This window comes from Cervus canadensis, chromosome 1, assembly GCF_019320065.1.
Source record: "Cervus canadensis isolate Bull #8, Minnesota chromosome 1, ASM1932006v1, whole genome shotgun sequence".
Classification (NCBI taxonomy): Eukaryota; Metazoa; Chordata; class Mammalia; order Artiodactyla; family Cervidae; genus Cervus; species Cervus canadensis.
The window spans coordinates 115,015,559-115,032,278 of record NC_057386.1 but is presented as its reverse complement, the minus strand read 5'-3'; the positions used below and the strand labels follow the sequence as shown (position 1 = coordinate 115,032,278).

The window sequence follows — 16,720 nt, the reverse complement described above, 5'->3', positions numbered from 1 at the left end:
CCTGGCTGCCCCGAGAGATGCACCTCACCGCCCCCGCCAGCAGGGCCCGCCCCAATTTCAATTTCAAGCCTGCTGCCCCGCCTCTTCCGGCGCCACCTGCATCCGGGCCCAAGTGCAGCCGGCTCTGAGTCGCACCTGGTGAGGTTAAGCAATGCTCTTGAGCGTCAGTGGGAGGGGTTGCGGGGCTGCTCTGCCCGCCCTCGGGCGCACCTGATCCTGCCTCTCAGCCACTCACCGACTAACCTGCCAGGTGACTTTACCAAATGACGTGCACTTGAAACTCCAGGAACTTATGTCCTTGGCACTTAATTGTTGTTGTTGTCAAGCTGCTAAGTCATGTCTGACTCTTCTGTGCCAACCCCGTGGACTGAAGCCTGGCCCGTTACAGCCCAACCCTCTGTCCATGGGATTTCCCAAGCAAGAATACTGGAGTGGGTTGCCCTTTCCTTCTTTAGGGAATATCCCCAATCCAGGGATTGAACCCACATCTCCTGCTTGGCAGGCAGATTCTTTACCACTGAGCCACCTGGGAAGCCCTTAGCACTTAATACTTGAACTAAATCCCTGCTGTTGCCAATGTAGCTAAGTTGTAGCTGCTGTGACCATCTTTGGACTCTAACACTGGCTCCTCCCTAACCATCTCCCTGACACACAGGTCCCTACAGGAGGATCTGCAGTGATTTGTCAGCCAAGTATTGGAGGTCGTTTTTGCAGATGATGTTTGTTGTATTCTGCCTGCAATGCAGGAGACACAGGTTCTATCCCTGGGTCGGGAAGATCCCCCAGAGGAGGAAACAGCAACGCGTTCCTATTCTTGCCTAGGAGATCCCATAGAGACAGGAGCCTGGCAGGCTACAGTCCATGGGGTCGCAAAGAGTCGGACACGACTGAGAACATGTGCTAATTGTTTCCAGGCTTTGTCATTCGTTGCCTTTGCCACTTAAAGTAAAAAAAGTAAAAGTAAAGTGAAAGTCGCTCAGTCGTGTCTGACTCTTTGCAACCCCATGCACTATACAGTCCATGGAATTCTCCAGGCCAGAATACCGGAGTGGGTAGCCTTTCCCTTCTCCAGGGGATCTTCCCAACCCAGGGATCAAACCCAGGTCTCCTGCATTGCAGGCAGATTCTTTTCCAGTTGAGCCACAAGGGAATAAAGTTTTTAAAATCATGAATTCTTTCTTTTAATATTTTCATAGTTGCATTGTTCTGCATTTAATTCCTTGATGTACACACTGAACATCCATTTTAATTACGAGAAAGTTACTGACATTTGAATAACAACCCTCACCTTACTCACTACTTTGAAATTCCATTGTTATCCAACAGAAACCTGTGTGCACACTCAGCTCTGAAATGATCCTAAAGATGAAAAAAGCCTTAAAGTGCTCAAAGATTTTTGGCTGTTCTTTTAAATGTATTTTTTCAAATGAACTTTAGAATCCTTGCAATGAGTTCTAGACTATAAAAAATTCTGTCATCCTGTTAATTAGAGGTTGTATTGAATTTAGATGTTGATTTAGTTCCCCCAAGTTGCAGAGTCCTCACTAAGATTTCCCTGGAATATCCTTGTGTCCAGGCTTCCCAGATGGCTCAGTGGTAAAGAATCTGCCCGCCAATGCAGGAGACATGGGTTCGATCCCTGGATCGGGAAGATCCCCTGGAGGAGGAAATGGCAACCCACTCCAGTATGCTTGCCTTCAAAATTCCATAGACAGAGGAGCCTGGCGAGCTATAGTCCATGGGGTCGCAAACAAGTCGGACACAACTGAACGACTAACACTTTCGCTTTTTACAGACATCTCAGGTTAATGAATTTAGCTCTTTTCTATGCATCGGAAGATGCAAGAGTCTGGGCTCATTGAAATCACTCCTTTGATAAGCACCTTTGCTGTCGTGGGCTGGTGTCCTGTTCTTTCCCATCTGGGTGTATCCCAGTGGTCCTGATGGTATCCTGGTGTCCCCATCTGGGTGCACGGTTGGGGGTGGCTGAGGGCTTGGCAGTGAGCCATCAGTTTCCATCCTGAGTCCCCTCGTGGCTCACGGCAGGAGAGGGCAGCTGCGGTCACTGATGGTAGCAGCATCTTTTGCTTACTGATAAGGCAGTAAAGGATTTTCATCCATGAGGAAAACGAGGAGACCGAAGCTGAGATTGACACAGCAGTGGAAGTGCGGAGCCTTAACCGCTGCACTCCCAGGGAAGTCCCAAGAAATCATTTAGCTTTAACTAGAATGTTCAGTTCAGTTGCTCAGTTGTGTCCAACTCTTTGCGACCCCATGGACTGCAGCATGCCAGGCCTCCTTGTCCATCACCAGCTCCCGGAGTTTAGAGCCATGAAGAGTAAAGATCAATCAGAAACAGATACCAAGGAATGTGGGACTTGAGATACAAATTAGATCCACACTAGGATCTGCCAGTTCCTGAAACAAGTGGGACAGAGCTGGAACCAGCCCCTAAGCTTCCTCGCCCAATGGGATGGACTTTTGTTGGAGGAGTGGGATGAGAAAGCCAGGACCGTCGTTACTAATTGATTACTGTGCTCTTCCCAGCCAGACCTGGATGTGGCCTCAGATTTTCTTGAACAGAGCTCCAGAATTCCAGAACCAACCACCTGAAGTTGGACATCAAGGTGAAGCCTGACCCAACAAAACTATAACTCAAAAGATACATGCACCCTATGTTCATAACAGCACCATTCACAATAGCCATGACATGGAAACAGCCTAAATGTCCATTGACAGCTAAATGGATAAAGAAAATGTGTGTGTGTGTGTGTTTATGTATATATATAAATACTGCTGCTGCTGCTAAGTCACTTCAGTCCTGTCTGACTCTGTGCGACCCCATAGACAGCAGCCCACCAGGCTCCCCCGTCCCTGGGATTCTCCAGGCAAGAACACTGGAGTGGGTTGCCATTTCCTTCTCCAATATAAATACTACTCAGCCATAAAAAAGAATGAATGATGCCGTTTACAGCTACATGGATGGACCTAGAGATTATCATACTATGTGAAGTAAATCAGAAAGAGAAAGACAAATACCATATGGTATCACTTATATGTTAAATCTAAAATATGACTCAAATGAAAGAAAGTGAAAGTCTTAGTTGCTCAGTTGTGTCCCACTATTTTGCACCCCCATGGACTATAGCCCGCCAGGCTCCTCTGTCCATGGGATTTCCCAGGCAAGAATACTGGAGTGGGTTGCCGTTTCTTTCTCCAGGGGACCTTCCCGACCCAGGGATCAAACCCACGTCTCCTGCATCTCCTGCATTGGCGGGTGGACTCCTTACCACTGAGCCATCTTTACAAAACAGAAACAAGCTCACAGACATAGAGAACAGGCTGTGATCGCCAAGGGGTGAGGAGGTGGGGAAAGGACAGACTGGAAGTCTGGGATTAGCAGATGCAGACTATTATACAGAGAATGGATAAACAACAGGGTCCTACTGTATAGCACAGGGAACTATATTCAATATCCTGTGCCCGTAATGGAAAAGAATATGAAAAAGAATGTGTATGTGTAACGGAATCACTTTGCTATACAGCACAAATTAACACATTGTAAGTCAGCTATACTAAAATAAAAAATAAGTTTAAAAAAGCTATGACTGAGAATGTTGGAAAAAATAATATACATGTATAAACATTTTCTTTATTCACTCGTCTGCCGGTGGAGGTATAAATTGCTTCCATGGATTAGCTGTAGTAATTGATGCTGCTATGAAAACGGGTGTACAAATATCTTTGAGATCTTGCTTTCAATTCCTTTAGGTATACACCTAAAATTGAAGTTGCTGGTAATTCTAAGTTTTTAACTAACCACCATAGTGTTCCTTAGTGGCTGCAGCATTTTAAATTCCCACCAACTGTGTACAAGGTTAATTTCTCCACATCCTCACCAACACTTGTCTTTTGTTTCTTTGATAGTAACCCTTGTGATGGATGTGAGGTGGCACTTCCTTGTAGTTTTCCATTTGTGTTTGCTAATGACTAGTAATGTTGAGCATCTTTTCACATGTTTGTTGGCCACTTGTATATACTTTTGAAATAATGTCTGTTCAACTCCTTTGCACATTTTTAATTGTAGCATTAGTTTTTTGTTATTGAACTTGTAAGAATTCCTTATATATCCTGACACTTCTTCTATATATCCTGAATATTAACTCCTTATGTTGTTGTTTAATCGCTAAGTCGTGTCCAACTCTTTGCAACCCTATGGATGATAATCCTCCAGGCTTCTCAGTCCAAAGGATTCTCCAGGCAAGAATAACTGAAGTGAGTTGCCATTTCCTTCTCCAGGAAATCTTCCCAACCCAAATGTCGAACCCGAGTCTCTCGCATTGGCAGCCAGATTCCTTACCACTGAGTCACCAGGGAAGCCCAACCCCTTATGAACAATTTTCAAATATATCCTCTCACTCCCTCAGTTGCCTTTTTTAAAATTCTGTGTATTGTGTCCTTTGATGCACCTAAGTTTTTAATTTTGATGCTGTCCACTTACATATTTTTATTTTGTTGCCTGTGCTTTTGGTGTCACATCCAGGAAATCACTGCTGACCTTTGAGGACCTACTTTATAGCACAGGAGACTCCGTTTAATGTTATGTGACAGTCTGGGTGGGAGGGGGTTTGGGGGAAAGTGGATACAGGTATACGTATGACTGAGTCCCTCTGCTATTGACCTGAAACCATCACAACATTGTTTGTAAATCGGCTATACCCCAACACAAAGTAAAAAGTTCGATAAACATAAATACATAAAAAGGAAAAAAAAGAAAGCATTGCCAAACCCAATGTCATGTAGCTTTTGCCCTGCTTTCTTCAAGTTTTATAGATTTCACTCTTAAGTTTAGATATTTGATCAGTTTTGAATTAACTTTTGTATACGGCATAAAGTGAGGATCCAACTTTATAATTCCATGAATCTTTATGGCATTTCTTCCTGTTTCTGTCTCAACCTTGGCCATTACACAAGCTTCCCACTCACTGCCCATGTGGATGCCTCCACCCAAGCAGCTGTCTGCACCTGGGGTAGACAGCCATGAGGTGGCGCTGTTGTCTCTTGTGAATCTCGGTGACGATAAATCTACATTAGAGTAATTATGGGGTTTCACTTACAATTATGGAATGTGCTGCCATGCGGGAGACCCAAGTTCAATCCTTGGGTCGGGAAGATCCCTTGGAGAAAGGAATGGCTACCTACTCCAGGATTCTTGCCTGGGCTTCCAGGATAGCTCAGTTGGTAAAGAATCTGCCTGCAATGCAGGAGATCCCGGTTCGATTTCTGGCTCGGGGAAGATCCGCTGGAGAAGGGATAGGCTACCCACTCCAGTATTCTTGGGCTTCCCTTGCGGCTCAGCTGATAAAGAATCTGCCGGCAATGCAGGAGATCTGGGTTCGATACCTGGATTGGGAAGATCCCCTGGAGAAGGAAAAGGCTACCCACTCCAGTGTTCTGGCCTGGAGAATTCCAAGGACTGTATGGAGTCACAAAGAGTCGGACATGACAGAGCAAGTTTCACTTACAATTACGGAATGTGCTGCCATGCGGGAGACCCAAGTTCAATCCTTGGGTCGGGAAGATCCCCTAGAGAAAGGAATGGCTACCTACTCCAGGATACTTGCCTGGAGAATTCCATGGACAGAGGAGACTGGCGGGCTACAGTCCACGGGGTCGCAAAGAGTCAGACATGACTGAGACTGAGTGACAAATGCAAGCAAGCCCTTCCCACAGGCCTTCACATCCCTGGGTCCTCTCAGTGACCCGCAGAAGGCGGCAGTGAGTCACAGAGAGGCAGAGCTGCTCACCCAGGGTCACAGAGCTAGGAGGTATCAGAGACAAGGTTCAGACCCATAAGCCAGAGGCGGAAGACTTCTGTACTGAAATCGTTGGTGTACCAACACCAGCTGTCCCCGCCTGGGGAAAGGCTATGTTTTTTTCCCTTTTTTCCTGAAATTAGGTGCTTCCTACCCTTTAGGTGTTAAGATGGTTTTTCTTCTATGAAATATGGAGACAGTAGATTTGTGGTGGGTTTTTGTGTCCTTAGTAACCAAAATTTAAAATTCCTGGAAATTCCCTAGAGGTCCAGTGGTACAGTAAAAGTACAGTTCAGGGATAAAGTGATTTAATATATGTATATACATATATATATATATATTCTTTTTTAGATTCTTTTTCATTTTAGGTTATTAACATTTATTTAGATATTTATTTTTTTTAATGTAAATTATAGTTTATTTACAATATGGCGTTAGTTTCAAGTGTATAGCATGGGGACTGAGTTACACATACATATGTCATCTCTTTTTTGCAGACTCTTTTCCATCTATGTGGAAAGCAAATAGGCCTTTTAGAATCAGGAGTTTGTGACAAGCTACAGCAAGGCACTTGCATGGCATTAGGACATTTAAAAAAATTAAAATGTGGGCCAGGGGTTGGGGCTCTGTGCTTCCACTGTAGGGGGCACAGGTTCTATTCCTGTTCGGGGAACTAGGATCCCACATGGACAGTGCGCAACCTAAATAAATTACTTAAATTAACTAATCCTGTAGATATCTGTGGCCTCCACAATATCACTATAGGATTCCTCTTCTAAATAAGAGTAAAATCACTTTTGTACAACACCACCCATATGTACAAGTGTAAGACCATCTTCCCAGGAATAATTGCTCAGTCTGAGTTTAATTTCCATACATCTTGCTTTTCTGATTTCATAGGGTCAGAGTTACCTCTTTAAGCCTCCAAAAACCACATTAGTTGGATCTTTTAAGGCCCAGGTAGCTTCCCCAAACTGTCTTTTGCACTTCAAAATTTAGTTGTTGAGAGAACGCTTCCAGCCCCAAAATTCTTAAGAACTCCCCAGTTCCTATGAGATAACGGGAGGTGGGCTTACAGAAAAGTAAGTCACGAAAGAGGTGCACCCAGGTATGAGTCGCGTGAGTCCCCTAGTGAGGGGGGATTATTGTTCATGTGATGGTCCTTCTTTCGGTTTTTTGTGTGTTTGCTTTGCCGACCTGCCCCTTTGCAGCGCTCAACACTACAGCAGAAGCGAGTGGGTCCCCGAGAACCACACTCTGCTGTGGGGGAAGAGGGGCCTGAACACCTGGAACACCCCCTCTCCCGCCAGAACACCCCCGTGATGACCTGGGGACCAACAATAGCCCTGTGTTTGCAGGCACGATTGCCCCTCCCTTAAGTCAGGACCCAGAGGTGCATCCAAGCAGAGCCCCCTGTTGCCAGTAGACAGCCCAGTGACACCAAAAGCAAGGCTGCACCTCCAGAGATGTAGGCTCTGGCCTTTACTGCTGGTGGCCCCGATTCTGCCACAGGCACAGTGAGAAGCAGCCTTGTCACTAGGGTCCCCTGGTCACCTACCCAGGCTTTGTTGGACACAGAACTGTCAGTCACTTTCCTCTGGTTCAGGATCCACGCTCCCAGGGTCTAAGCAGCAAAAGCTGACCTAAAGAACAGTTCGCTCAGAAGCAGCCAGAGCTCAGGTTCCTGCATCCTGGACCTTGCCTCTGGTCTGTCTTTGTTTCTAACACAAACTTATCTCCCATCTGTGCATCCCTCCAGGAAACTGGAATCCCAAGACCTCAAAGAGAGTGTGAAGAGAAGGAGGGAGGCAGAATAAGGCGGAACAGAAGACACCTAATGCCCGGATTTTAGTTTTAAAAGCCATGCTCCAAACAAAGAAACCAGGCCTTCCTGGAGAAGTAGCTGATTCACAAGGAGGCACGATTCACAAAATAGGCCAGTACTTCCAATTCCTGCTGAGATCCTACCCCATCATTTTTTATTATTATCCTTATTATTTTCTATTTTGTGAAAAGGTAACATATGTTTGTAATAATTTTTTAAAAAGCACACTGCTGGGAAGAGTGCACAATTCAGAGTAAGTCTCCCTTCCCTTACGTCAGTGAAGGGAACAGGACCCATCGGCAGAGAGAAGGGAGCCACACACAGCAAGAGAAAATCAATCAGCCTCACACAGCCAGAGATACTGCTGTTTGGCTTGTTCTTTTTTTCTATCAAATCCACCCCCCCGTGTCCTTCCATCAGCTTAGGTGACTCAGAGCGAGTGTCTTTTCTCTCCCAAAAGCCTTGACTGAGATCTGCTTTAGCAGCTCGATAACATAATTGTATCACTTTGGTAAATTAACAATCCCATGTACACCAAGAATCTCCATAAACACGATGTCATTTGATTCTTAGCCCCACAGGTGCACTGGGAGATGAATAGATAAGTAAAATTAACACCTCTCCCATTTTATAGATGAGAAAACAGACCTAGAGAATAAGGATTGATGTGCAGAAGGCCATGGCTGTGAAACAGGAGCCAGGCATCATGGAGCCTTCGGAGACCATCTGGAACACTTTTGACTCCCTCCCATCCTCTCCAGGCCTCACTCATAGGCACATGCTCTGATTGGAGACTTAAATATAAAAGCTGTATCTATAAAACTCTTAGGAGAAGACATAGGGGCAAGTAGGCATAATCCTGGTTTTGGATATGGTTTCTTAGATATGGCATCAAAATCACAAAATCACCAAAAAAATACATAAATTTGACTTCATAAAAATTTAAAACTTTTTTGCACTATCTCAATAGGCCACTGTCAAGAAAGAAAAAAGCCCACAGAATGGGAGAAAATATTTGCAAATTATATGTATAATAAGAGTCTAGCATCCAGAATACATAAAGAATTCACACAGCTCACCAACAAAAAGACAATTCGGTTTAAAATGAGCAAAAGACTAGAATAAAATTTCTCTGGAAAAGTTATACAAATGGCTCACAGGCATATGAAAAGATGTGCAACATCATTAGTCATTAAGAAAATGCAAATCAAAATCACAATCAGATACCACTTCACACCCATTGGGATGACTATAATATTTAAAAAGGAAAATAGTTTTGGCAAGGATGTGAAAAGAATTGAAATCCTTGTACACTGCTGGTAGTAATATGAAATGGTACAGTCACGATGGAAAAGAATATCCTCAAAACATTAAGCATAGAATGGCCCATGTCTTTGTCAGTCTGGACTGTTAAAACAAAATACCATAGACTGGTTGGCTTATAAACAACAGAGATTTATTTCTCACAGTTCTGAAGGCTAGAAAGTCCATGACCAAGACACCGACAAATTCAGTGTCTGATGAGAGCTACTTCCTGATTTCTAGATGGCTATCTTCTTGCTGTGTTTTCACATGGTGGAAGAGGCCAAAGAGCTCTCTAGGATCTCTTATAAGGACACTAATCCCATTCATGAGGGATCCATCCCCCTGACCTAATCACCTCCAAAAGGCCCCACCTCCAAATACTGTCACGTTGGAGATTAGGTATCAACATGTAAATTTGAAGGGAACATAAACTCTTAACCTGTAGCACCCAGAAATTATACTCCTAGGTATCAAATGCCCCAGTTAAAAACATTTGTCCACATAAAATCTTCTACGCCGATGTTTACAGCTCTATTCATAGAAGCACTCTATTTATAACAGCCAAGAGGTAGAAACCATCCAGATGTCCATCAACTAATGAATGGAGAAACAAAATGTAGGTATATCCACACAATGGAACATTCTTAAGTCATCAAAAGGAATGAAGAACTAGTATGTGCTGTAACATGGATGAATCTCAAAAATATTATGGTATGTCAAGGAAGCTGGATATAAGGGCTACATATAGGATCATTTAATTTACATGAAATCTCCAGAACAGGCAGACTCATAGGTACAAAAAGCAGATTCATGGTTGCCAAAAGTTGTGGGGGAGAGGGAGATGGGGAGAGGCTGCTTAAATGGGCACAGGGTTTCCTTTTGAGGTGAAGCAGTGTTCTGGAACTAGAGAGTGGTGATGGCCTCACCACATTGGGAGTAAATGCCACTGGATTGTCCAGTTTAAAATAGTCACAATGGTGAATGTTATGTGAATGTTGCCACAGTAAATTTAAAAGGCTTGCTGGTGGAGAGAATGTGGGATGAGAAAGTAAGAAGAAAATCAAGGCTCTCTTGGGCTTTTTTAAGGAGTTATGGACTGGAGGAGCCTTAAGCGCTGACCGCGTTACAGTCTCCACCGCATCCATTCTCTTCTTCATCTAGACATGCTCATTCCCACCCCAGGGCCTTTCCACCTGCTCTCCCACGTGTCTGGAATGATTGAGATCTGCATGTATTGACGTAGAGAGATGTTCATTTTCTAAGTGGAAAAGGTCAGTTTGTTTGTTTTTTTTCCGACTCATGTTCATAGAAACAGACGAACACATTACACGGAATAATTTTATTAGCACAATGTTTTCAACTGCAAGTAAGAGTAAACTGTAGTTCGGTGACTTCACAATGAGGCCGTACCATTGTACCAGTAACCAGTGTATTGCTTTTCAATTCCAAATTCATTCTTCAGTAATACATGGAACTGTTTATGGATCGCTGGCCATAAGCCACAGAAGCTGCCTTTGGCTAACTTAAGCAAAAGGCAATAAACTGGAGGGAAAATGGGTTTTCCCAGAGTCCAACGGAGGCTTCTCCTCGGTAATAGGACTGCGATAATGTCGTCTCATTTATACTGAGCACGATGCTGAGTTTTCTCAGTAGAGGGCGCTAAAGGGACACTGCAGGAGGAACAGGCCTTCCTCACTGGTTCTTGCAGTTGCACAAGTGGTCAGCTGCACAGGTATGGGACAAAGCCTAGGTAGCAGTGAGTCAGGTGGTGGGATTTTCAGACCCTGAAGAGGGCTTTGGGACCCAGGAAAGATTTCCTGCTCTGATCTCAGGGAGATTGCGACTCAACAAGCTGACCTTCGGTGCCAGCGCCCCTAGTGGTGAGTGGTCTAACTGCAGCAGAGAGACCCAAGCGCCGGGTCCAAAAACCTGAGCAAACCCAGGTCCCATAGATGCCCATCTTCCTGTTGCCACTAAAGCAAGCTTCATCAAATCCTTCCTTTTGGAAGAAAAGCTCCAGGTGTTCAAGGAAGGATCAGTACAAATCACCTTCCCATGCTTTGAGCTTGGTAGGAGAAGGAAAACTTCCTAGGTGGTGCTAGTGGTAAAGAACCCGCCTGCCAGTGCAGGAGACCAGAGACCTGGGTTCCATCCCTGGATTGGGAAGATCCCCTGGAGGAGAGAATGGCAACGCACTCCAGTATTCTTGCCTGGAGGATCCCATGGACAGAGGAGCCTGGCGGGCTGCAGTCCATGGGGTCGCCAAGAGTTGGACACGACTGAAGCGACTTAGCACACACAGGCGCGGGAGAAGGAAAAACATGAGTTTTAGGAAACAGACACCAAAGTGGGGCTTCGGTGCCCTGCTTTTCTAAACTAACTCCATCATCTTAGGGGCACAGTCAAAGACAGAAACCCTGGATCCGTCCCTTGGGCCCTGAGGTCAGAATTCTGACTGCTGTTCACTTGGTTGTTACGTACTTTTGCTAACAAGAAACTGTTTCCTATTCTCTGGGCTCCAAGGGGACCCACCACATCTGCGCTGGAGATGGTGGGGTGGTAGGACTGTGAATGAGGCTTCCCTCCCCCAGCAAGCGGCAGGTGTGACCCAGGCCAGACCAATCAGATGCTCCCTTTCTGCAACAGGACCTTAAATAGATGGAGTTTGTGTCACCTCAGTGGTGGTGCCCTAAACACCCTGTCTCTGTCAGATGACTGTTCAAGTCTCTCTTGCTGTCCTTCCAGCGCTACCTCGGTTTCACCCTGTTTCTGAGTCCTCCAGCCTCCCTTGGCCTCTGGGAATGGCTGTTATCCTTCCGGTCTAGTCCCTTTTGCGAAGTTAGCCAAAGTCAGCGCCTGTGGCTTGTGGCCAAAGACCCCCCGACACTGACAAATGGAGAAGAGGGGACTCTGGATCCACAGCTGGATGCACTGGAGTGGAGGTGGAATACCAGAGTGGGTTGCCATTCCCTTCTCCAGGGGATCTTCCCAACCTCGGGCTGGAACCTGTGTCTCTCATGTCTCCTGCATTGGCAGGCGGGTTCTTCACCACTAGCGCCGCCTGGGGGAGCCCGTCATCGGCGACTTCATGGAGGAGTCAGTCTTTTTGCCGGTGGAGGGTGTGAAATATTATGAGCACTACCAAAATATGACAGAGACACAAAGCGAGTCGATGCTCCTGGGGAAATGGCACCGACAGACTTGCTGCATACAGGGTTACCACAAACTTTCCATTTGTAAAAAGCAAAACCCACAATATCCCTAAAGTGCAGTAAAGCAAAACGCTATGAAAAGAAGCATGCCTACAGCGGTCCTAGTAGTGACAATAATAGATGGCAGCACAGCTGCCCTTTATGGTTTCTGGCCTTTTCCCCTAGATGTGCGCTAAGCGCTTTACACTCAGGACTTCATTTAAGTCTCATATCATTCCTATGAGGTGATCATACTATATTCATTTTAAAGAGGAGAAAACAGGCTAGGAGACTGTCGGTAGGAGCCCCCCACCCCCCCCCCACCCCCACCGCCACATCTGAACCAGGCACACAGCAGACAGTGAATAAATGATGCTGTCCTTCCCGGCCCCACAGAAGGAGGGTGGGCATGGAAGTGGTGGTGGTGATGGGTTTCCACTTGGGAGGGAGGTGCAGGCGCCAGCTCCTTGGGACGCGCGGGCCGGAGGGTGTGTGTCGGGCGGGGAGGAGCCTCCGGGAGGACCTGGGCGGCCCTGCGTGGCCCCCGGGAGGGTGGGGCGGCCGCGGCCGGGCCTGACGTCTGGCGCCTGGACCGTCACTCGGCGCTCGCCCCGCCCCGCCGCGGCTGCAGCAGGCGAGTGAGCGTCCGGGAGCCGCCGCCGCCGCCACCCGGACTCGGATCGCCGCGCGCAGCCATGGCTTCGGGGCTGGCGGGTAAGGGGGCGCAGGGTGCGGGGGCGGCGGGAGGGCAGCTCCGCAGCACGGCCCCCAGCCCCGGGCTGAGCGGCCGCCCTCCCGTCTCACCCCACAGAGGCGGAGACCCGGCAGAGGCTGCTGCGCACCGTCAAGAAGGAGGTGAGTGCCGGGCGGAGGCGGGCGGCGCGACCCCCGGGGGAGGGGGCCGCCGCAGCCACCCCCAGGAAGCGTCTCCAAAGGACGCGTGGCCAGCTGGGGTGGGGGGCCCGCCGGGGTGGGGGCTAACCCCCCGCAGGGCTAGAAGCAGGTGAGTTTGGGGGTGGGAGTAGGGGGGTAGGGGGGCCCTGGGTGTTTTATCCTGTGCGCAGGGGCAGCTGCCGCGTGAGGGCCCTCGGGTGGGGGGGCATACCTGGATGTGTCTCGGTAGGACCCCCTCTTGTGGAGGAGCAGGTGGGTGGGTCTCATCAAGGTGAGGAACGCACCTGGGGGGGCGGGGGTGCCGCTGACAGGGCTTGTTGAGTCGGGGAGGCCTGGTTAGGGCTGCAGGCAGAGGACCAGACTTCCTGAAGGGGGAGAAATTCAGTTTGGGAAAATAAAGCTTCCCACACACCCCTCCCGTAAATTCAGTCCTTGGAGCCACCCCTAGGAGCCAGTGCACCCCCTCCCTGAGAGTGCCAGGCCAGTGGGTTACTCCACTTGTAGGCATGTGTGCCTGCTCTCCTGGCAGGCAGGGTCCCCTGATCCCCCCACCCACCTGACCCTGGCAGGAGGGTGAGAATTAGTCAGGGTTCAGCTCCCCTCTGACCCTTCACTCTCCCTGGGGTTAGCCCAGTCTAGCCTTCAGAGTTAACAGTTCATGACTTTTCACAGAGCAAGAGTCTAGAGTGACGGGTGCCTAGGGAATCACTTGGATACCTGGACTGTGTGTGTGTGTGTGTGTACACACACATGCCTGTGAGGACTGTGTGTGTGTGTGTGTGTACACACACATGCCTGTGAGGACAGTGTGTGTGTGTACACGCACATGCCTGTGAGGACTGTGCGTGTGTGTGTGTACACGCACATGCCTGTGAGGACTCTGCATGTGTGTGTACACGCACATGCCTGTGAGGACTGTGTGTGTGTACACGCACATGCCTGTGAGGACTGTGTGTGTGTGTGTGTGTGTACACGCACATGCCTGTGAGGACTCTGTGTGTGTGTGTGTGTGTGTACACGCACATGCCTGTGGGGGTGAGGATGTGTAGCTGTGAGTATGTGTATCTGAGCACATCCGCGCGTCTCCCTGGAGATATCTAAGTGTACCTCTGTGTGTCCGTGCATCTGTGCGTTTATCTGCTTCTCTGATTGTGATTGTATCTGTGTGATGCAGGAATCTATGAATGAGTGAGCCTGTGGCTGTGCCTGAGCGAGTGGCATGGGATGGCGTGAATCTGTGTGCGGATGAGTGAGGCTGTGGCCGTGTGTGTGTGTGTGTGTGTGTGTGTGTGTGCATCCCCCCCATGTCACCCCGCATCCCACCACCTGGGACCCCATCGCTGCCTCGCCTGCCTCGCCGCCGCATTCTGAGCACTCAGCTCTCGGCCAGGAGTGGCCGCGGATCTTGGGGGCTGGCCTGGCCCTGTGCCTCCGTGTGTGTGGAGGGTGTCGGCATCTGGGGACAGTGCTGACCACCAAAAAGGCCCTCCCCGCACGGTGGCAGCCAGCCAGCCACCGAGGGCGGCCGCGGGGCCGGGACCTGTTGCAGCCCCTCCCCCTCGGGGAGCGTGGGCGTGTGTCTGTGTGTGTGTCTCCGTGTGTGGCACGTCCCGCTGTTGCTGAAAGCAGCAGCTCCAGGCTGATTGCACATTCTAGTGTCTCTGAGTAAAGAGACATACAGGCCACATGGGAACCCTCAGAAAGGCCCAGAACTTTTACGCTCACAGAGACCCCTATGGGTGCCTGAAGAGAGCTCTGTCTAGACCCTCTTGCCATTGAAAGCTACACGTTTGGATGACTGTTTCAGGGGAGAGGGTATAGACTGCCCCCTCCAAAAGCCTTCAGAGTAAAAACCTGCAATTTTTGTGTTCGTTGTTTCAGTAAACCCAGGTGTTCTATGTGCCCTCCAGGTGTTTTCACCCGGAACGCTGTGTTTTTAAGGAAATGGTCCCACTGAGGGTCGGGGGCTGGGGTGGGGGGCTTGGGGCAGGGCCAGAAGCAGAAGAGCTTGTGAGCATCTTGTGGGGAGTGATTTTGGCTCTGGGCAGGCCTCCAGCTGGGGCCCTGAACCCAGCTTAGCCACCAACTCCCTCAATGCCCTTATGAGTTCCTTCCCCTCTCGGGGACTCAGTTTCTCTGTGTCTGGGGGAGGAAGCATTGGTCCAGGGTCCTTGGAGGTCCCATCCATGTCAGTCTGGTTTGGGCTATTGGCCAGGGCGTGGGGGACACTTTCCCCCTGGTGGTTGAGGCCTGCATTTTCTCTCCTGTGAGCCGCTGAGTTTGGCGATTGGGATGAGCTTTCTGCCTGACTTGAGGCTGAGACCATCTCCTGGTCTGAGGGACCTCTTGGCATCCTGCTTGATACCTGGGCAGGGGTGGGTGGGGGTGCAGAGGCAGACCTTGCAAGTTTGGTAAAGAACTCAAGTATCCATTGACTCTGAAGTGCAATCAGAGGGCAGGACTTTGCAAGCTGATGGCTGTTTCTAAATTTTGCATTTCTCAGGGCTCATCATTTTGGTAATTAGTGCTTCCACTTCCTGGAGGCTACTCTAAGCCATATCCTGTGTGCACAGTAATTTTATGAGCTCGGTGAGGTTGTCCCCATTTTACAGACACAGAAACTGAGGCTCACAGGGTGAGTTCCTCACGAGCATGCAGCCCAGAAGGGACAGACCCTCCCAAGCCTGGTCTGGCATCAGAGCCAGGCTCTTACCCCCTGAATAACAAACATGCCCATCCACATCTACACAGCACCACAATCTCAGCGTGTGTGGGTGGTATAATTTCCATTTTACAGATGAAAAAACTGGCCCAGAGAGAGTGAGCGGTGTTTCAGGAACACAGAACCAGTAAAGGGGAACAGTTTTCTGTCTCTGAGCCCTCTGTTCAGCATGGGTACCCTCCCACCAAGGGTATGGAGACAAATCCAGCCACACACACCCCAAAGCAGACCTCCTCTCTCCTTTCCCTCCTCTGACCACCTCCTCCGGGAGCATCTCCAGTGGGAAGGCAAAGGGGAGCTCTTTGCTTAGAAAACGAGGAGTCAAGTCAAGTCTTCCTTCTCTGCACCCTCTGGGTTCAAAGCCACATACCTGCCTTGTCGCAGCCTTGCCCAGAGGTGCCTCCCATCCTTCTTTTTGGAATGGGGCAGCTTAACAGCAAGTTTCTGTAGATAACCCAGGCGGGTCTGCAAGCTTTTGTCTGAGCTACTGAAGCCACAAAGGCCGACAGAGGCTGTGAGGCTGGAAGCTCTGTCGAGTGCTGACTCGGCTGGGCTCTGCGGATCCCACGGTGAACTAGATTGGCTGAGTCCTCTTGGGGCTGACAGTCCAGTATGGTAGACAGACCCTGACAGACATCCCGAGGGTAATGTAATTAAAAGGATAATTGCAGGCTGTGCACCAAGGTCTGGAGGAGAAGCAAGCATCACTTGGCATTACAAGAGCGTGTATCCGGGAGCTGTAACTGCATGCAGGTGGCTCAGGAAGGCTTCCTGGAGGAGGTGGCGTTTTAAGAAGCTGTGTGATGGATAAGTAGGCTTTTTAGGTGAAGGTATGAGGTAGCGAGAGATAGAGGGAAAACAGTTCCTGGCAGAGGGAACTGCACACGCAGAGACTTTGTAGTGGGAGGGAGTACCACGAGCTTGGAGGAATGCGGGTGCCGGTGGCGGGGACTCGGAAATGGCTGGA

At 48.8% G+C, this 16,720-nt stretch overlaps 1 protein-coding gene across 2 annotated transcripts in view; it reads left to right on the top strand.

Annotated features, from left to right (window-relative positions):
• Positions 1 to 12,700: 12,700 nt before the first annotated feature.
• SGSM1 (small G protein signaling modulator 1) overlaps positions 12,701 to 16,720 on the top strand; it is a 73,225-nt gene continuing 69,205 nt past the window's right edge. For both annotated transcript variants that reach the window (XM_043438148.1, XM_043438137.1), the window contains exons 1-2: positions 12,701 to 12,851; positions 12,949 to 12,992. In XM_043438148.1, coding sequence (XP_043294083.1) covers positions 12,833 to 12,851; positions 12,949 to 12,992 — 63 coding nt within the window. In that variant the 5' untranslated portion in view covers positions 12,701 to 12,832. The remainder of the gene's footprint in view (positions 12,852 to 12,948; positions 12,993 to 16,720) is intronic.